Source organism: Myotis yumanensis, unplaced genomic scaffold (assembly GCF_028538775.1).
Source record: "Myotis yumanensis isolate MYYU_CA2020_CCGP unplaced genomic scaffold, mMyoYum1.0.hap1 SCAF_3, whole genome shotgun sequence".
Classification (NCBI taxonomy): Eukaryota; Metazoa; Chordata; class Mammalia; order Chiroptera; family Vespertilionidae; genus Myotis; species Myotis yumanensis.
In genome coordinates, this window is record NW_027223754.1 from 211988931 (window position 1) to 212010847 (window position 21917).

At 51.7% G+C, this 21917-nt stretch overlaps 1 protein-coding gene across 3 annotated transcripts in view; it reads right to left on the reverse strand.

Annotated features, from left to right (window-relative positions):
• EFCAB6 (EF-hand calcium binding domain 6) overlaps nt 1–21917 on the reverse strand; it is a 153289-nt gene that overhangs the window by 93196 nt on the left and 38176 nt on the right. For all 3 annotated transcript variants that reach the window (XM_070411264.1, XM_070411263.1, XM_070411265.1), the window contains 4 exons: nt 17772–17908; nt 13708–13820; nt 5441–5568; nt 700–848 (listed from right to left, as the gene is read on the reverse strand). In XM_070411264.1, the coding sequence (XP_070267365.1) occupies nt 700–848; nt 5441–5568; nt 13708–13820; nt 17772–17908 (527 nt within the window). The remainder of the gene's footprint in view (nt 1–699; nt 849–5440; nt 5569–13707; nt 13821–17771; nt 17909–21917) is intronic.

Here is a 21917-nt window from a genome sequence, read left to right on the forward strand (position 1 = left end):
ACCCACGGGAACATCACCGCTCGGCAGACTCCGGACCGAGTGCACACCAGTCTGGTCAACGTGGCTGCGCACATCGCCGGAGGAGACCAGCAGTCCCTCATGAAGAATTCTTGCCCCCAGACCGGATGTGGGTCTGCAGACCTCCCCGTTCCAGGCGGGCGGGGGAGGGAGGCGGGAGGGCATGCTGACTGCCACTGTGGGCACCACCGTCAGATTCATGTCCTAAGAAACTCCTCGTAACAAACAGCGCGACTCCTACACGCGCCTCACGGGGATGATGAGCAGATGGAGAGGGGCCTAGAGAATTGTGGCAAACCAACCCGCTGACGTGTGCGGCCTGATTTGGATCCGGACTCAAATACACGTCATAAAAGAAAACAGGAGAAAACTGGTCACATCTGAACCCTGACTGGACATTATCAGCATCGATAACTCTCCGAGGTGTGGACACGTGTTTTCACAGGTTTCTAAAGAGTTCTTGTCGTTTGGAGATCTAGCCAGTGAAATGTGATGTCTGGTGTTTGTTTCAAAAACCCCTGGGGCTGAGGGCGTGGGGACCTGCGCGCATTGATCCTCTCAGTCCCTTCAAGCTTTTCAGCTGCGAAAAGCCCAAAGCATTTAATAGAAATAAAGGAGGCGCTCCTTCCATCGCGGCTGACGTGGAGGGAAAAGATGTCCAGGGAGCAGCGGGACTCTTACCGTTTCATCAGCGAGATGAAGACCCTCCTCGGCAACTGGAACACGAAGGAGTCCAGGACGATCTTGAGGTAATTGAGGGAGATGTACCCGCACTTGGAGGGGTCCCCGGCGCTCAGGGCCTTCTCCACCTTCTCGTGGCACTTGGAAAGCTGCAAGGGATTAAAATGAGAGCGCAGCAGTCACAGGCACCAGCTGCCCAGAGCGGCTCCACCTCCTTTTTACCAAGACCTCTTCACACTTCCCTCTCCGAACACTGATCAGAAAGTGCGGCACCACGGGCAGTGCTTTCGCTGACAGCCCGCCGCCAGCTGTTTCCCCTGAGACGAGCACGTGTCGGCATCACAGCATCACACTCACGTGACACATGGGGACACCCGAAAGCTGCGCCCATTTCTGTTTACACGTTTACTTTGTTTAAATGTTTCCTGGCCCCCGATCTAGGTCCAGCCCCCTTATAAGTCTCTCGTAGCACCTCTCCTTTGCTGTCACTCCCTCAGGAACAACTGTATTTATGAGTGTGTGAGTGTGAGTGTGTGTAAATGTGTGAACGTGTGTGTGAACGTGTGTGAATGTGTGTGAGTGTACATGAGTGTGTAAATGTGTGAGTGTGAATATGTGTGTGTGTGTGTGTGTGTGTGTGTGTATGCGTGTGTCTGGATTTGACCCCTCTCCCCCTGGAGCACCATCATGCCGCCCTCCCGAAAGCAGGGACTATGTCTGTTTTGTTCACTAATAATTACCTAGAATGAGGCACAATTTGCAGGAAGTAGGCAAACTCATTAAATATTTGTTAAAAATGGATTTTTTAACCAAAAATGTTCCAGATAAATGTTGCACAAAAACCATTTGACACATCAGGTTTCTTAAAAAGTGAAGCTGGAAAGCGTGGCTGAGATGCCATCTCGCCTGCCTCAGATGGTGAAAATGTGAACTCTCACATCGAGGGCTGGTGAGCCCGTGGGACGACAGGCGCTCCCAGGTCTGCGGGGCGCGCACTGAACCTGGAAACAGGCTGGCACCTCCACGGAGCTGAGCGGTGAGCGCCCCACACCCTCGCCAGCGCCTGCACTCCGGCGGGATTCCCAGAGAGCCTCCCGCAGGGCACCGAGACTGTGCCGGCCACGTGGGCAGCAGCGAATGGATCAGCACAGACGGGCTCCAGGTGTCGGTGCCCAGGGGAGCGTGCGCCGTGCGGGTTTGGATAACGGGAAACTGCACGGCGTGCAGATGACAGTGGGGCGCCCTCCGCAGTAAGAGGCCTCTGGCCTAACCACCACCAGGATGGATGGCGATAGTCTCGCAGCTCTGCGCACAAACTACGAAGCACAAACAAATGTCCAGCGGAGGCCCAGGAACGCAGACGGCATGGAAACGTCATGTAAGCCCGGCCGGCGTGGCTCAGTGGTTGAGCACCAACCTATGAACCAGGAGGTCACGGTTCAATTCCCACTCAGGGCACAGGCCCGGGCTGCGGGCCCCATCCCCAGTGTGGGGTGTGCAGGAGGCAGCTCATCCATGATTCTCTCTCTCATCATTGATCTTTCTATCTCTCTCTCCAGCTCCCTCCCTCTCTGAAATCAATAAAAATATATTTTAAAAAATAAGAAATAAATAAAAAGAAAAGGAAACACTAAGCTTTCCAAAGGAACCTCACAGAAAAAAAAAATTTTTTTTAAAGAAACATAATACGAAAAAATACAAACACATCACCTGCAAAGGTTTGGTGCCATAAAAAGAAACTAAATAAAAATATGAATTTGTTGAAAGAGAAGCTTGAAGACAAGTTGATAAAACAATAAAAAGAGATGAGAAGGGATATTTCAAAACTAAGGGAATAGAAAACAAAATGAACAGCATCATACGAACTAATAAACCAATTAGAATCAGCAAGAACACGCGCCGAGGCTGGGATCAGAGCCCACGGTGGAGGGATGGCTGGAGAGAACTCGGTGAAGCCCAGCAAAACCACACTGACTAAAGCAGGTGGGGAGGGCGGCTGTCAGGACAGGCCCGGTGGTCCGGGGGGGGGGGGGGGGGGCGAGGAGAGTGGGGCGGGGGGAATCTAGTGACGGACACGGGGAGACTTCCCTGCAATGGAAGAACATGTCTGCACATGAGAACACTCTGTGCCCCAGGAGCTCGACGTGCCCCCGCCAGGACCGCGTGCTTCGTTTGCTTTTTAATTTCAAGGATCAAGAAGCAGTACTTCAGGCGTCCAGGGGGGGAGAGCCACCTACAGGGGGATCAGGTGACCTCGGCGGCTTCTCCAGACGCCCAGTGCCAGCAGATGATGGAAACACGCCGTGAGAAACAGAGAGAGTGACGGTGTTGTTCCCGGAAAAAGCAACAGGAGTCGGGCTCCAACATGAAACAACGAAGGGGAAGCCCCACAAGCCGTTCCTGAGGGAAGTACTTGACAATGAGGTCAGCCGACCGACAGGTCAGAATGAAGAACTCTGAAAGGCGCCCACCAGCAAGCATGTCCCTAAGTCCATGTGCAAGTAAAACAGGGGCCGAGCCCCCAGGGAGCGATGGGGACAGGACAGAGCGTCAACACCAGGGACTCTAAGAACAAAACATAAACTGCGAAAACCGCGAGGCGGGCGGGAGGGTGGGAGGCCGGGGAGACCCAGGAAGTGCCGGTCACGGTCACGGTCACGCTGGGTGTCCAAGCCGAGAGCCAGTCCTCCCGTCCGCAGTGAGACAACCTTCAAACACCGGGATCGCTTAGTTCCTAACGACTGTCTTCAGCTCTTTTCTTGCCTCGAAGCCCCTCCGGGACCTCACGACTCCTGAGTGATGACACATCTATCCACAGTTCAGAAATGTCTGGCTTCACTTGAGGACAGCACTGTGAGCAAGGACTGGTGGGTTATTTATTTATTATTTGTATTGATTTCAGAGAGGAAGGGAGAGGGAGAGAGAGAGAAACATCAATGATGAGAGAGAATCATTGACTGGCTGCCTCCTGCACGCCCCACATGGGGAACCGAGCCCGCAACCTGGGCATGTGCCCTGACTGGGATCGAACCGTGGACACTCAACCACTGAGCCACGCTGGCCGGGAAAGGACCAGGGGCTTAAACGTGGCTCCAGAACTTACTGGCAGTGTAACCTGGGGCAAGTCATTAAACCGCTTTGTGCCTCAGTTTCCCCAACTTGGAAGGGATGATAAGAGTGTCTACCGCACGGAGTGGCTGGGAAGGCTGAACGGGAGGGCTCCTGTGAGGTGCCTGGCAGGTAGGCAGCCCAGAGGAATTTACATCCAATGGGCCTTCCTCGCAAAGAAAAAAGCCTGGTTCTCTCCTTAGAAAACTGTTTCTCTGTATATACTCGCCCGCCCACCCACCACGCAGCCATCCTTCCACGTTTGTGAATCGAGACAGGCCTGGAATTATGTTCCCAAATGTTGCCTTTGATCATTGCTGGATGGTAGACTCTGAATAGTGTATTACTTTCTCCTTTGTGGTTTTCAGAATTGCTCGCATTTATGATTTGTAATGCCCATGTTTTGATGAAACCAATAAATTCATTAACAACAACACAAGTTTCACCAACTGACCAAGAGTCCATTTGGTGCTCATTGTCTGGTACCCTCAACACCACTGGCTTTTCTTCATTTTTTCCTCACTGACAATTTCCTGCTGACAATTTTATATCAAGAATTTGTAAGAGTGCTACCTGTGTTAGGAGCAGTTATTACTTCTCTCTTGTTTACATGGCACACTTTTCTCCAAGCTTATCATTTGTTTATATAAAGTTTTGCTGTAGAGAGCCTTTTCGTTTCAATGCAGTCTAATTTATCGATCTTTTTCTTTACGGCTTTCGGGTTTACTTCACATTTAAAAGTCTAAATGTCAATCTTAAAATGTTTTCACCCACATTATTTACTTTTAAATTTAAATAGTGGATGCATACAGAATGCATTTGGTGTGAAGAGGGGAAGTTTACAGCTCCCCGCCCCCAGATGGCTAGAATTATCCCAACAATCATTAGTGAACATTCCACTTCCCGTGCCTCCACACCTCAAATCATAAGCTGAATTCACACGTAAAGATTGTGCTATTATCCAACTGCTGTTTCAAACCACCTTGAATGTCCACTACGGGCCCAGTGCCATACCGTCTGCATTATTCTACCTTCATAAACTTTCCATCTGTGGGTGGATCCGTCCTCCATTATAACTTCCCAAAAGAAAAGGTTCTATTCGGGAGAGCAGGCATTATAGCACATCTTCCAATCCAAGAACTAGGAAAGACCTCTTTACTGATGCCAGTTTCCTGTATTTTATTCAATAAAGCTGTGTCATGTTGTTTTCATCCTCACCTGAGGATATGTTTTAATTGAATGAGAGAGAGAGAGAGAGAGAGAGAGACGTGGGTCGGCTGCCTCTGGACCGGGGGTCGAACCCGCGCCCTTGTGGTGCACAGGACAGCACTCCCACCTCCCACCAGCTGAGCCAGCGGGCCAGGGCAGCTGCATCCTGTTTTTATATGTCCTAAATATTTCCTATGAGATTCAGTATGTGAGTAACACAAAGCAGGCACTTAACCCAGGTCTCAGCACCATCACTGTCATCAATGTGTTACTGTTAGTAGGAGATGGGGAAGTAGAGTTTGGGAGGGTGCAGATAGGAGCAAAACTAACGTTAGAACCGACGTCTAATGACGTCTGACCTAATGGTATTCCATGCGGCCCCTCTGCCCACTTGGAGAACCTGGCACTGGAAAAACACCCTCACCTGCTGGCAAAAGGCTCTGCCGATTTCATCCAAGGAGCGGTCTTCCCAGTGGCTTTCGGGTGCATCGGAACAGCGGAGGACGCAGTCCCTCGAGGCAGTTTTTGCTTGTTGATTCTCCCCTGAGGCCCCTATTAAAATGGAAGAGCTTTAGGTTATTAATATTGTCAGAGGCACAATTAAATATTAAATGTTTCCTTTTCATCATAACCTGACTGGTAGAAATTGAGACTCGAATACACCAAACCATGATGAACTATGTAATAAATGGTATTGAAGTAACTGGATGAACATTAAAAAAAATTAATCTCTTTGCTATCTTATCCTCAGATAAACCTTAGATAGAGCCAAGTGTACAGTGAGTAGAATAATAAAACTGTAATAGAAGAAAATAAAGATGAATATCACAAAACACATAGCATTTGTGTGAGAAGTCTTTCTAAGGAACACTTTCAAGCCAGAAATCACTTAAATAATGACTAGGTCCAACAATATATTTATTTTTATTTGGTAAAAAACAACACACACACGCAAATAACAATGAAAGAAAATGAGTGGGAAAAACTATTGCTAATATACATGAGAAATACAGGTTAATTTCCATAATATATGAGTAGCTTTTACAAATCAGTAAGATAAATGTACTCAATAGAGCAATAGACTAAGGTTATAAACAGGTAATTCACATAAAAAGGACTAAAAAAATCCAACAAATATTTGAAAAATGGCTCAAACTCATTGGTAATTTTAATAGTCTAATTAAAATAAGTTTGACCTATGAACCAGGAGGTCGTGGTTCAATTCCTGGTCAGGGCACGTCCCCGGGTTGCGGACTCCATCCCCAATAGGGGGTGTGCAGGAGGCCGCCGATCAATGATTCTCTCTCATCTTTGATTTTTCTATCTCTCCCTTTCCCATCCTCTCTGAAATTAATAAAAAATATCTTCAAAAAAACACAATTTAACGTTTTCTACTTGTCACGTAGGCAAGGATTAAAGGGAACGATAAAGAAATCAGTGAGTTCCGGCCGGTGTATAGAAAACCAGGGCCCGGAGCACTGCCAGGTCCCTGCTACAACATTGTAGCAAAGGAACGAGAGGATCCCCCGCAAATGCCCCCGGGCAGGGTGCTCCCTGCACTGCTGTGAGAGAGGAACACTTGGCACAATGTAGATGCTCATCAACAGAGGACTAGGTTTATGGATAATGGCTTATCCCGCATGAAATGCTGCACAGATATTAAAAACAAAGGTGCCTGTCTAAATTAACGCACGGGGAAAGCTTTCTTTGATATATATTGTTTCATGATTAAAAGAAAGGACGACTAGCATCATTTAATTTTCATTTTAACACTTATTTTTTGTATTTGCCTACACATCTCCATCCATCCATGCATCCATGCATCCATCTTCCATCCATCCATGCATCCATCTTCCATCCATGCATCCATCCATCCATCCATCCATGCATCCATTCATCCATCCATCTTCCATCCATCCATGCATCCATCTTCCATCCATCCATGCATCCATCCTCCATCCATCCATGCATCCATCTTCCATCCATGCATCCATTCATCCATCCATCTTCCATCCATCCATGCATCCATCTTCCATCCATCCATCTTCCATCCTTCCATCTTCCATCCATCCATCCACCCATCCATCCATCTTCCATCCACCCATCCATCCACCTTCCATCCATCCATGCATCCATCTTCCATCCATCCATCTTCCATCCATCCATCTTCCATCCACCCATCCATCCATCTTCCATCCATCCATCTATCCATCTTCCATCCATCTTCCTTCCACCCATCCATCCATCCATCTATCCATCCATCCGAAACAAAACCTGGGAGGATAATGCACCACAAAGCACACAGTGGTAGGGTTCAGGTGGAGGATAACAGGGACTGCTATTTTGTGCTGATGCATTTTCCGGCTTTCTTTTTTCTTTTTTCTTTCCTTTTTTTGCAACAAGCATGTATCACTTTTATAATAAAGATAATGAATTAAATCTAAAATATAGCCATTTTCTCTCTCAAAGCTGACTGCAAAGAATCACAAATGGTTTCCCAGATTTATTTCCTAAAATGTCTGCAAATAAGCTGCGCTCACATTAAGCGCACTCGTAACCACCAGCTGCAGCTACCAACCGCCGTCGCCTGCAGCTCCCTTCCTGCCTCAAAGAAGCAAGACAGGAAGGGAAAGGAGCAGCCGCCTGGCGGGCCCCTGGCTACACAATGAAATGCAAGCCGGGCCTTCAGGACGGCCTGGAAGGCGGGGCCTCGGTGGCTGAGCGCAGGAAACACGGGCTCTCAGACCGCACACTGCACAGTCTCGTGGAAAGCTGGGGAAGCCAGGCCCAGACCAGGCGCGGACCTGACCGCACACTTGCGGGCACTGTGCCCTGTGCCCCCTGCACTCCGGCGACACTGGTGTGCTCTGACACACGGCAGGCCCGGGAGGCGCAGGACTGGCACAGGCACAAGTGAGGCCTGCCCTCGGGAGCCCGTCTTCCAGGCCCTGGGCAGCTACAGCCGCTGCAGAGGCGGGTTACAGAGCCCCCTGTGCCCATCCAGTGCCCTCCACCAGGCGGTTACAGAGCCCCCTGTGCCCATCCAGTGCCCTCCACCAGGCGGGTTACAGAGCCCCCTGTGCCCATCCAGTGCCCTCCACCAGGCGGGTTACAGAGCCCTCTGCCCCATCCAGTGCCCCTCCACCAGGCGGGTTACAGAGCCCCCTGCGCCCATCCAGTGCCCTCCACCAGGCGGGTTACAGAGCCCCCTGTGCCCATCCAGTGCCCTCCACCAGGCGGTTACAGAGCCCTCTGCCCCATCCGGTGCCCCTCCACCAGGCGGTTACAGAGCCCCCTATGCCCCATCCAGTGCCCCTCCACCGGCCTCGCTCTCCAGTGCAGCTCAGTCATTCCTGCCGCCTCCCACAGGCCCTCAGTCTCCTGGGAAGGATTCTTGCTGGTTTGAAATGGTGTTGAGAGGAAACCCAGAACGTAAAGGAAATCGCCCCAATGTCATCTCTTCATGCGCCCAAATAGGCGGTCGGTACTTTCGATAAGGAAGGCGGTAGTGGCTTCCTGAGACACAGACTGTGCCCTTCACTGAGGACACCCACACCAGGAGGCTGCCTCTACGGAAGGGTGTGAACTTCAGTCGTGGAAGTTATCGGAGAAGTTTAAAGGGGAAGCCAGGCGGGAGGAAGATCTGATGGTGGGATGGTCCCCATGGCTGGGTGCAGAGGCAGGCCGGAGAGGCCGCGCTGGAGGCGGTGACCCGCTCAGCAGGCAGCAGCGAGAACCGGGCTGATGCTGCAGGAACAGGAATATGCGGAAGAGTCACCACATACACGTCTCACATTTAAGCAGATCGAAGGAGCCTTTCGTTATGAGGCGCGTCACTATCTTATGTATCCCCAGTAAAGTCTGCTGCTAATTATTGTCAAATGAAAAATGAGGTTTCCATGGTGAATTGAAATTGTATTATAAAACTTACCTTCTTAAAGAGAAAAAGATAGTAAAAACTAGGGAAAAATTACCAGCAGGAAACTGAAGCAAAAAGGAACTTAATACGGGCAGCCAGAAAGCTCTGCTTCCAACTGTTGCAGGTTGGCTCACACTGAACCAACCCTCCAGCAGAAAACAGTTCTAACCTCTGGCCAAAACACACACAGAGAACTACCTGAAGGCCCTGGAGAGCAGCTGACATGACTGGAGCTGCACGTGGAAACGTGGAGTAACGCTCACTGAGCTGCTCCTTGCTGGCCTTTAGCCCACGAGCAGCCGCCGCTGCAATCATGCTGAGTGGCTCGCATGTGGAATCAACCCAGGGTCTTGCTGGGTTTTGAACCAGAAAACAGCGTCAATGACCAGCACCGCATCGGGAAGCCAGGAGGGAAAGCCCACAAAGAGAGGCAAAGAGGAGGCTCTGTGAACGTTCTCTGCCAAACCTCTGGCTGACCCCACACGGCCGCGCAGAGCGGACAACAAAAGCCCAGCCGAGAGGAGCCCGGAGGGTCCAGGTGTGAGTGAACGCCCTCAGGAAGGCACAGATTAGAGGCTGAATGGAGCCAAGTAAACTGGCTGCTAAAAACAAAATTCTCCAGAGGAACGTAACAGAGTCCCTAGTCTCCACAACACAAAATTTACTACTGGAATATCCAGGACAAATTCCCAAATTCCCAGACATGGGGGGCAGGGGGTGGGGGAGGGGGAGCAGGGACCAGGAAACTGTGATCCATATTCAAGAAAAAAGGTACTCAATAAAGACCAAACTTGAGATGATCTAAATGTTGGAATTAGCAGGTTAAAATTTCAAAGCCACTTACATAAAACCAGTGTTTGAGAATATAAAAGAAAATATACTCATATGTGGGGCGCGGGTACCGTGTTTTGGCCAGGTTCAAGCCTCGGACTAATGAAAGGACAGGGTCCTCTCATTGCCACAGGCAAGTCCCAGCTGGAGGGCAGGGCCCTCCCAGCACAATCATAGCCAACAGCTGTGGTTGTGAGCTTGAACCTATGGTCCGAACATGTGGCCCCACGTCCCTGGTGATAGAGTTCAGGTGCATGCAGTTGAGTGAGGTTGAAACTCACGAGAATGCTGTAAACAACGTGATCACGCCCCTACTTTGCCTCGTGGCATCTGCTATCAAATAAAGACACGGCTTGTGGGCGCTGGTGCTGTCTCCTCATCAGGGAGCAGCGTCCCACCGAGACCCAGCTTTCATTCTCTTGTCTGTCTTTCCTTAATCCTTTCACCCCCCCACTCGGGATCACCCTTGGTCGTGCTGGCGTGGCACACTCATAATGAATGAATACACAGAAAATCTCAGTGGGAAGCTAGAAGCTATGGCAATGTATCATGTTTTTAGTGTATGTCAAAATATGATGTATGACAGATATAACAAAGAACAGGCGAGAAGAATTGGAAAAACACTGTTGCAAAGTCCTTACACTTTATGTGAATTAGTACAGTATTACTTAAAGGTAGATTCTAATTAATTAAAGATGGATAATGGAATAAAAATGCTCAATTTATCCAAATTTCTTGAAATTATGCAAATTCTACAGGAAAAATATTGGGGGGAGAGGTAGGTGGACAGAGAAGAAAGAAGGGGGCATACTCCACAAAGGCAAAGCTCCCATTTTGCTTAAAAATGTAACTCACGGTACAAAATTACAATTTTAGCATCTTAATAAGAACATGAATTAAGTAAAAGATAACAAAACAACAAAATGAGATGAAAAATAATATAACAGACAAAAGAAAACTCCATTATAGAAGTAACAAAGCAGACACAGCAAGGAACAGAATACACCTGGGAGAGAAGCAAATTACAGGGATGGATAAAAGAGCAAAGGTGATCATTGTGAATACAGAGGGAAAAGGCAGAGAATAAAGTGAACTGAGAGAAGTTAATCGATATGGAAGACAAGACAATCCAACATAAGGATAATTTGTGTCACTGAAGTTAAAAATCTGAAAAATGGATCAGAAGATATCCAAAACTATATAACATTACTGAAAAAAACAACAACAATCCTCGACATAAAGAAATAATTAAATTTGCAGATTGAAAATAAACTGTGATTTGGTACAAAAAGCTCAACACCAAGACAAACCCTAGCCATACAGTCACCTCTGGGGTAACCGTTACAACCAGCTGGAAAGTTAAGCAGACTTGGGGCCAGAAAGCAATGGGCGCAAGTCTATGATGTTCTGAAGGGGAAAGTGTGACCCGAACATGACACGCAGCCGATAGACAGATACATCCCTTTTCCCCAGCTCCATTTCAACCCTATTCTTCTGACACACTCAAGTAAAACAAACACTTACATGAGATAGCACACGTGTGAGCCCATTTTACAAATGCATTTTTTCTATGTGCCCCTCCTTTGCACAGATTTGCACGGAAAGATGCCAGGATTGACGCTGAGAGTGGTTATCTTTTCACAGGCGGGAGGACTGGTTTGATCCTTTTCTTTGTCTTTTTATTCCCCTGCATCTGTGCCTGCCTCACATGACTGTGTGCAAATGGAAAAAAGACCAGTGCCGTGTGTGGAACAAATGTTCATTAACAGGGTCAACTGTGGTTACAGAACGGGCACATGAACTTCTTTGTGATGTAAACCCTCTCCGGTCAGGCTAGACACCACCTCACCCCCCGCTCGAGCTAACTGCACAGCCCGCCAGGGCCTGGGGCTGGAAGGCTCATGCCCTCGGTCTCCGGGCTCCGTCACACCCCCCTGTGAACCCTGGTCCTGCAGAGGCGCCTCCTAGCTGGGTCCTCCCTCCTCCCCCTGTGAACACCATGACATGTTCATTTCTCAGGGGCATATACCGTAAATAGTTTGCTTTGGAGCTGAATAGTTTAACTCTCAACTCCACCACAAACTAGCACCGCAAGTCCAAGTTTTCTCATCTGAAAATGGGATCATAAAACCGCCTCACAAAGCTATTGAGAGAAATGAAATTTTACATTAAAGTTTCTAAAGTATCTACACAGAGCACAATAAATACAGGGTGTCCCAAAATGTATCCACACTGTGAGGAATTATAATTCCAATGGGTTAAATCTGAAAAGAAAGAAGCACCAGTTGAGCTGTCAGCTGTTCAATGTGTGTACATTTTTGGGACACCCTGTAGTTGCTTTTGAGTATTACTTCTTCTTCACGTGACTTATTGTATCTCACCTGCCCTATTTAATATTCACGCAATATACCTGCCCTATATTAATGTGCACACACACACATTTTTAAAAATATATTTTTTGTTGATTTCAGAGAGGAAGGGGAAGGGATAGAGAGAGATAGAAACATCAATGATGAGAGAGAGTGTCATTGCTCGGCTGCCTCCTGCACGCCCCACACCAGGGATCAAGCCTGCAACCCCGGGCATGTGCCCTGACCGGGAACTGAACTGTGACTTCCTGGTTCATGGGTGGATGCTCAACCACTGAGCCACGCCGGCCAGGCCACACACACACTTCTTAAATACAGTGTGTTACTCGGTGTTGCGCCCAGCGAAGGGCCTAGAACAGGACCTGCATTGTAACTGGATGTGAGGGACGAAAGGGTCCCTGGAAGATTTCCTTGTCTAGTTAACTCCCAAGCCAGGGGCCTGTAAAAGCAGGGCCTGGGGTCCGCCATAAGCTCTCGTGGTTAGAGACCGAGCTGAACTCAGAACTGTCACGTGAAGCCTGCCAGCGAGGCCGAGTGAAGCAGAAGGTGCCGGGAACACTTGCTGTGCGGAATTAAGTTGAAGCCGGACAGCGACAAGCCCTCTTGAGTGAGCCAATCACAGCGGTAGACTCTGAGGCAAGACACCACCGGCCTCAGGGGAGCACAGGGCCTCAAGGGGGCATCTCCACTGGCTCCCCTCAAACACGTGCTCTCAGGGAGGGAACCTGCCCCTGCAGAGCCAGCCAGCAGGGGACAGCTCTGGGCGCTGAGATAAAGGAAGGAAAGGACAGCTCTGGGCGCTGAGATAAAGGAAGGAAAGGACAGCTCTGGGCGCTGAGATAAAGGAAGGGAAACTTGCCCGGCCTGCGTTGCTCAGTGTTTAAATGTCCACCTATGAACCAGGAGGTCACAGTTCGATTCCCAGTCAGGGCACATGCCTGGGTTGGGGGCTCGATCCCCAGTGGGGGGCGTGCAGGAGGCGGCCGATCAATGATTTTCTCTCATCATTGATGTTTCTATCTCTCCCCCGCTCTCCCTTTACCTCTGAGATCAATAAAATATGTTTTTAAAAAAAGGAACACTTTTCCTTCTCCGGGTTATCAGCCTGCGTAAGCCTGGCTGTGCATGACCAACATAAATGACTCAACTGTTTGCCCTTTTATAGAGAGATTCTCCCCACCATTAAGGAATAACATGTTCATTGTCAAAAACTTTTGAAAATAAGGAAGCAGCAAAAAAAAGAACCAAACAGCACCCGGAGACAGATCACTGAAGGAGAGTCTGTATTTTGGAATTTCTTTCCAACAATTTGCTGATATTCCACAGACGTTTTCCATGTTCCCGTGACCTTCGTGGAAAGCATGGCTCATGGCGGCACCGCACTGGGCGGGTGCGCTGTGGCTCTTACCCTTCCTCCTGTTGGACATCCGTGTTCCTCTGGTGATGCCCGATCCCAGGCCTCCTCTGGGGATAATGCACTTTCCATAAGCCATTTCCTCAGGGCAGGTCCACAGACGAGGACGAGCATGCCCAGGCTCCTGAAACCTTAGCCCTTAAGGTAAAAATACATACCTTGATCTCCCAAATAATACTTGAGGTTTAAGTTATTATTTATACTGAGGCTCTTCAAAAAGGCATTATAATCCACTGAGGCATCCGTATTAATGCTGTAGTGTTCTGCAAACCTAAAAGAGAAACACGCCTTAGTGGCCAGCAATTGTGAGACAGACTACAAATGAAGCACGTTTGTCTCTAAGGCATCGTCCACACTAGGGGTGGTGTTCACTCTAATGGTGTTTCTAGCTACACTGGAGTTACACGTGCAGCCAGGAAATGTTACCCTTTATTAAAGACACAGGTACTTCTGAGCAGAGCCCTTCACTCTGTCTATAGGTGGATGTGCATGGAGTCTAATGGAACAGGCGTACATGGAGGCCAACAGGGCAGGCGCACGTGGAGGCCAACGGGGCAGGCACACGTGGAGGCCAACGGGGCAGGCGCACGTGGAGGCCCATGCGACGGGCGCACGTGGAGGCCAGGCACATGTGGAGGCCAACAGGGCAGGATCGCCTCGGGACCCACCCTAGGGGAAGGCTCTGACTGGGACACCTATGGGGCCATCTTTCTGTGGCAGGAGGGGCGGCCAGGGTGTGTGCTGCCTGGGAGCCACGCCAGCACTCAGAGCAAAGGCAGGTTCCACTTTCCTGTCATAATTGGGGGAACAGAGCTGGGCCAGAAGATAGTTTCTCTGGTTAAAATGTCAGTAATCAGAGAACCTAGAGCTGGGTGCAGGGAGAACATGCCCATCACCTTGACCAAGCGTGTCCTTTCACCAGAGAAAGTGAGGCCAGCAGGACATACTGTTTCAAGCCGTAAATTGCATCAGGGGTGTGAGGGGGGGGAGTACTTTTCTTGGCACACGCCATGATTTCTATTCAGAGAGAAAATTTTAATCACAGCCAATGTTTCTCCCTGAAATATATGGACATACGCTATTTTTTAAGTTAAGATAAATAGGATATTTGGAATTTTTTTTCCAGTTATTCCAGTGTGTCACCTGATATATAGTTTTCTAGATAATTTCTACGTTGTTACATTTATTTAAAAATGACAGTTTTTAAAGGTTTGGTTACATTATCTCCATATGTGTTGGTTTCTATAATTATCTCATCTCATGCTGCTTTCTACAAATTTAGTAATTATCACTTAAAGTATTTGTTATTTTTCTGTTTTCCAAATTTAACAAAGAGTGATGTCATGCACGCATCCCCGCGCACACCTTTGTTCCCGCCGTGGTGAATCCTGCCTATTGTTCCACCAAGACAATTATCCTGAGATCTGACAGCTGCCGGATGTAGCACTGAGGTCCCCGAACGCCCTCCCTCACCCACAGTCTGTCTCCTGCAAAGAAGGCTTAAGCTCGGGACCCCAGGAGGCGCCCCGAACGCTCCCTTTTTCAGTCGCCGAACTCTAGACAGTGCTGGCTGCCAGCTGCTACAGGGAAACGGACGCAGGCGGAAATCTCCTCACCAGCTCTAGCATTTGCTGTGAAAACCAGCAACCCTTCAAACTGGCATTTGCTCCTAATGCCCTCCCGGCCTGGCCTCAATGCCCATGCACAGTCACTGCGCACAGACAGACAGAACCCACGGTGAGGCCTCCTCCAGAAAGCGCAGCCCCGCCCTGCCCGAGCGTGCGGTATCTCAGAGGGTTTTTTGTGCGGATTTTGGGTTTTTTTAAATAAGAATAAAGGCCTGGGAGACAGAATCACTCCTAAGATCATACAACCCAGGCCTCATTCCCAGGGACCTGCACCCACACGTCCAGAGACCTCAGGCAGGTCAGTCTTGTGGGAAGGTCGACTGGAAGGGCACAGGGAAAGATACCAGCTGACCCCGCAGCCTCTGCAGGGCCACCGGCTGGACCTGAGCCTGGGGGCTCCCCGGCTGGCAGCCGACGGGCCGCTGGTGAGGGCAGAGGAGGGCCTTTGTCTGTCTCCAGGCTGCTCATCAGTTATTTCACCTGCTTCCAGCACTGTGGCCTGTAAGGCAGCGGAGGGCAGGGGGGGCAAGATGGGAACGAGAAAAGAAGCCCGCGGGTCTCGGGTCTCGGGATCCTCTGATGAGGTGTAAAACCTGGTGAGTTCCCCCCCACATCCCCCCTCCACCGCCCCTCGCTGGTTGTGTCAGCTGGAGGGCATTCTGCAGCCTGCAGAGGGCTCTTTACCAAGAGAGGGGGCGCTAACGGAATCAACGCGCTTACGGCACCGCAGCACGCTTTGTACAGAATCAATGCCTGGCGCGCTGGAATCCTCACCATCCCTGCCAGGCAGGCTCCCCGCCTCCGTTTCTTTAAGAGGAAACTGAGTCTCGGAGAGGCCCAGAGCCTCCCGAGGCCAAGCACGAGGGAGGGCAGAGCACAAACTGGACCCCAGGGTGCCTGACCCCAAGCCCCGGCCACGCCCACCACACCAAGCACTGAAGGCTGAAATTAAATAGATTAAACAAAAAGGATTCAAAAATGCACTGTTTCCTGCTCAAACACGGAAAAGGCACCGTCAGTCCTGAAGCAGCTTCCCGGGGAAGAGCATGTGCGTGAGTCACAGGAAAAGCGTGGAAGCGGCTGAGGACATGGCGGCTTTGACGGCCGCGCTCCCTCCCCGAGGAAGGCAGTCCCCCTCCTCAGCCTCAGCAGGAAACAGCATTGTTTCTGAGGCTTAAAACATCTCAAAAAAAAAAAAATGTGTGGAGTCCTTTATTATTCAGTGCTTGTGAGATGGGGAAGCAGACAGCAGCATTTTTTATAGATTTACTAGGTTGGAGACGGCTGTGCCAAATGCAAGGTTTATTGTCAAATAAAACAGTTCTGCTTTTTGATTGCCGGCTTTAAAGTGTTGCTTGTGTTCTATAATTGCGTGCACAAAATTATTTAATTTGTTTTGTTTGGATCTTATTCTGGACACTTTCCCAGCCGGGAAGATGTAAAAATTAAAACATCTATTATGGCTTTTATATTCTGAGGTGGGTGATAAAGCGGAAAAAAGGAATTATTCAAAAGACTGGGAGATTTCCATTTTTAAAATGTCTCCTTGCTTTTCAGACCCTGCAGTGCCTGCGCCAGCCACACGCCCTCTTGACTTCCCCGCCACAGGAGCGCAGGCCTCCGCCTCCAACAGAGGCCACAGTGTCTCGTTACGACTGCAAGGACGCCCTGGCGGGTGGCTCAGTTGATTAGAGCATCACCCCCCTACACCAAGGTTTGGGGTTTGATCCCCAGTTTGGGCACATACAAGAATCAAGCAATGAATGCATAAATAAGTGGGAAAACAAATCGATGTCTTTCTCTCTCTCTCTAATTGATTTTTTTAAATTAAAAATACTGTGCAAGGAACCACAGTGAGCCACTTCCACAGCCACATCAGTGTTGGGGTGAACCACTGAGCGTGGCACTCCCGTTGGTGGCCTGGAGGGTGTTGACAGAAGTGGGAAGGGGAGGAGCCGGAGAGCCTGGGGCTGAGCCCTCGGTAAAGTTAAACATGGGCCCTCCTAGCGGCTTCCATTCAAAACTCAAGTGGCCACTGAAGCAAGCACCTGGCTGCCTCTACGTGACCCGAGGTTACCGGAGGCTCCACTCAGTGCCCTCAGGGCACGTGGCAGGGCTTCCAAACTCGGAGCAGCTGAAGTTCAGTCCCCGACCCCGGCAGGAACAGTCCTCCGAGACAATGAACATGTCAGGATGGAGAGCCAGTCGGGAGTGTCAGCTCATGAATAAACGTGGACAGTTTCCTTCTCCTCCGAACCCCAGGCTGTGAGTGGCTGTGCGCTGCCAGCACGGGGCTGGAGGGCGTGGTGCCAGCCGGGAGGAGCCAGGCAGCTGGGGCTGGGTCACCTTCATGGAGGTGCAGGGAGTCCCAGGCCAGTGACTCCCACCCTGGGTGCTGAAGGAGTGAGAGCCGTCAGCTCTCCCTTCGGAGACTCCAGGAGAGCCGCGTGAACGTGGGAGGATGGCGAACAGGGCCCCTTTTAGGAGAGTGGAGACGGGGGGAGGGAGGGGGGAGGGAAGGGAGGACAATGTGAGGATCCGAGGAACCGACAGGGCCCCTTTTAGAAATGGTCGCGGGGCGCCCCCTCACTCACTTCCTGTACTCCTCCTCCGTCATCCGCAGGCAGAAGGTCTCCAGGACACGCCGCAGCTCCTTGGGCTGCATCCGGCCCGTCCTGTTCACGTCGATGAGGTTGAGGGCGCGGACCACGGCTTTCATGTTTTTATAAATCTGCGTATAAAAGCCATTTAGGAAACGTCAGAAGATCCAGTGCTGAAAACCAAAATGGGGACGAGAAATGGGGACGCTTTTAAACGCTTCTTGTAAAAGAACACGTTTCAGAGACTCGCAGTGATCGGTGCTGCAGAACGACATGTGAACGGGAGAAAGAACACTTTGCATTTATCCAATGTTTTAAGGCAATTTTCTCTGTAAATGGTCTCCATAAGTGTTTTTTTTTTTAACCCTCTTTCTGATGTGAAGCAGTAGGTCTCATGCACAATCCACCCCCTTGTAGGCCACAGGAAGCAGCGTCTTCGGTGCCCGACACCGGTAAACACAGTTCTGCGCGCCTGCACATGACCGCTCTATTCCTCACAGCCACGAGCAAACTCTCTTATCAGGAGCTGAATGAAAACCATGACTGAACTTCAACCCCTCTGGTTTTTAAAAGACACCACAGCAAGGCCTTACAGAGGCCTTGAGTTCAGCAAGTGCGTGCTTATGTCACACACGTGAAGGGCATGGCAGGCCCGCGGAGACGCAGAGGCCGAGCTGAGCACCTGCCCTTCAGCCACGTGCATTTAGAGGAAAGAGACACCCTTGGGCTCCATGTGCTCAGCGCGGAGCCCCGTGGCAGACTCGTGGGAGGCAGGAGGACCGGTTCCCCGGTTCTCAGATAAAACAGGTTCAGGGAGGCCATGTGAGCCACCCGACAGCCCTGGCTAGTCGCTGACGATGCTGGGATTCGAACCCAAGTCAATGTAACCACCCGCCCCGCAGAGGAGAGAAGGCACATAAAGCTGCCATGGGAACAAGAACCTGCCTCAAGGCGTTTGCAGGTTCTGTTCCTTGGCCTGGAACCTTCTGCCCAGGGAGCCTCCGGCTGCTCTCCACTGCGCTTGGGTCCCGGCCCAAACATCTGATCAAAGTGGCCTCCCCTGGGCACGGGCATGAGATGGGAAGGACCCCACCCAACTTCCCCAGAGCACTTCTCGCCAAGGAACACCATGCGTGTCGCCACTGTGTCTCCCCCGGAATGTCTGCTCCGAGAGCAGGCTCCGCTCACGGCTCCCTCACCTGCTTGGCGAAGGCCTCCCCCGGGGAGCCTGGTGACCTGCCTGCACCGCTCTGCAGGGCCCTCCCGCATGCAACAGGGTCAACAGGGTTGCTGCACCACCGTCACCGGAATGGCGGTTACGTGGCAAGTCCTGTGCGAGGTTCCACACACATCTCCGCTTCTAAGCACCAGAGAGATTGGCTGATGTGATCAAACATCCAAAACTGGGGACGCCAAGCCAGGAGGAGGGGGCCCATGGCTGGGGGGGGGGGGTCCCCTCGGCTGCAGCACCTGGTTGGAAAGCACAGGCCCAGCCCAGCCCCATAAACCCTCCCCGCCTGGTCTGCGCCAGATCCCGCTCACCTCTCCGGCAGAACGGAGGGCACGGGGCGATGTGCTTTTTAAAACCCAAAGCAACCCATATGGCTCTGCCACGTGGAGCGCGGGGAGCAGCCAGGCTGGCACCGAGCCCCACCCACCCGGCGACGTTTCCAAGTCTCTTATCATTTGTCAGACGGGAGTTTGGCAGGATCTGCTCTGAGCTGCAGATGGCGAGGCTTAGCAAAGGCGCCGGTGAGGGCCACGCTGTCAAGATCGGTCCCGCGCAGGATGGGAGGGAAGCAAAGGGCGGAGGGGGCTAGCGTGCGGGGGTCACAGTGGCCATGCCCTGGCCCTGCCCCACTTTCCCACTGCCCTGGAGTGGGAGGAGGGCGGCGGAGGATGGGTGAAGAGAGCATGAGGGTGGCGTGGGTTACACTCCTTTCCAGGCCACTGGACATCGGCGTTCAGGGGGAACTGGGGCAAGTCTGCACTGAGAGCCAACTGTCTCGGAGCCTCCTGCATATATGCCCCACCCCGGTCCGACCCTCACAGTCATGCCGCGCCCCCGCCCAGTCCCAGGCTGTGTACTGAACCACTTCCAATCACAAGCCCGCAGGGCCCCTCCCACTAAGGAAAGGCCTCACCTGCCTGCCATGCCCTAGATCAGTGGTCGGCAAACTGCGGCTCGCAAGCCACATGAGGCTCTTTGGCCCCTTGAGTGTGGCTCTTCCACAAAATACCACGTGCGGGCGCGCACGTACAGTGCGATTGAAACTTTGTGGCCCACGAGCAGAAGTCGGTATTTTGTGGAAGAGCCACACTCAAGGGGCCAAAGAGCCGCATGTGGCTTGCGAGCCGCAGTTTGCCGACCACTGCCCTAGGTAATCTGAAACCGGCCCCTCCTCTGCCGGACAGCTCCTCCCAGCCCTCCCTGGGGTCTGTCACCACCCCACCTGCTCTGAGAGGCCGCCCCTCCCCCGTCCTGCACTGAAGCGCACCCTCACCCCTGTGACCACTCGCCGTTCTCTTCCCCACATTCATCCTTCTATCAGCATCTGTTCGTTGTGTCTCCTCCTCCGCAGAAAGGGAAGCTCCGAGGAAGGGGACTGGGCTGTGTGCTGTGTCCTCACAGAGCGGGTGCTCACAACATCGGCTGAGCAGGTCACATGCCACGTCTGCTGCCCGCCGCCCGGCCTGGCTTTCCCCAATCCCACTTCCATCAGTCGCTGCTCTGTGACTTCCGTCTTGACATCTCGCCTCCCTCCCCAAGGAGACCCCCCCACTCCCTTCTGGCCTCTGCTCTCCGGGTGCTCTATTCCCACGCCTCATACCCCCACTGCTTTCTGGGGGGGAAACTGGGGCACGGTTAACGGAAGGAGAGGGCGCCGTCTCCTGCTTCCCGCCCTCCCCCCCATCCAGCGCGCTTCTAGAAGAGAATGTGGTCGTGCCCTGTGACTGCGCAGACAGGCCAGGGCAGGGCACCCTGCCGCCCGGCCTCATTGACTAAGGCCCCGTCCCTCTCCTGTGTTCCAGGTGTGGCCAGCTACTGGCCACTTGTTTTGTGCCTCCAAGCAAAGAATGGTTTTTCTACTTCTAAATGGTTGGGGGAAACAAAAGAGTGGTATTTTGTGACATGTGGGAGTTACGTGGACTCCATCCTCCAGGCTCCTAAGTAAATGTGATTGGCGCCACCATGCCCCTTTATTGACACACTAGGGCCCAGGGCACGAATCTGTGACCCTGAAAGGACCTGTGGGCCATAAGGCTGCGGTAGGCACAGGGGCAGGTCTCGGCCCATCCTCCACGCCCCCGCCTGGCCCTCCCATCACAGCCCCGGTTCTCTGTCTGCTGGCAGCCCCATGCGCTGATGGAGAAGAGCGGTTGGGGCCGGAGCCAGCAGCGGGTGAGAGTGGGGCCGGTGCTGTCAGCGGGTGCGAGCAGCAGCTGCTGCCCTGATCACCCCTCAGGAGCAGGGGGAGGTGGAGAAGCCCTCAGGGGTGATCAGGGGTGGCAGCCGCTGCTGGCACCCGCTGATAGCACCGAGTGATTGGGACCAGTGCCGGGTACCAGCAGTGGGTGCGAGCGGGGCTGGCGCCAGCTGCGGGTGTAAGCACCGGGCAGAACTGTGGCACACGGGAGCAAAGAATTTTCAGTAACCACCAGAGGCTCACCCGATGACAGGTACCGGTGCTCTGCCTTGGTCTGGCACCCCTGTTCGCCTGCTCCACCATCCCGCCGCGGCCATCCCGCCATGTTCTGCACACACCCCCTGGTGGTCAGTGCACATCATAGCGACTGGTTGTTCTGATTCTTTCATCATTCAGTCTATTTGCATATTAGCCTTTTATTATATGGAAAGGATTGCCTCTGGCTGCTTTCCCTGCAAAGGCAGAGTTGAGTAAGTGGATAGAGCAGGCTGTCTGGTCTGTGAAATTAAAAATATTTACTATCTTTCCAAACAATGCTCACGACCCGTCCCACGCTCTCCCCTGCACCCCCGCTCATATCTGAGCAGTGTCAGGGCTTTCTGTGCACAAACACGAGGAGAAGTGCTGAGGATTCACAAAGAAAACCAAACAACAGTTAAGGGGACTTCAAAAGACCCAGGAAATGGGTCTAAGGCTCTGCAGAAGCCGCCCA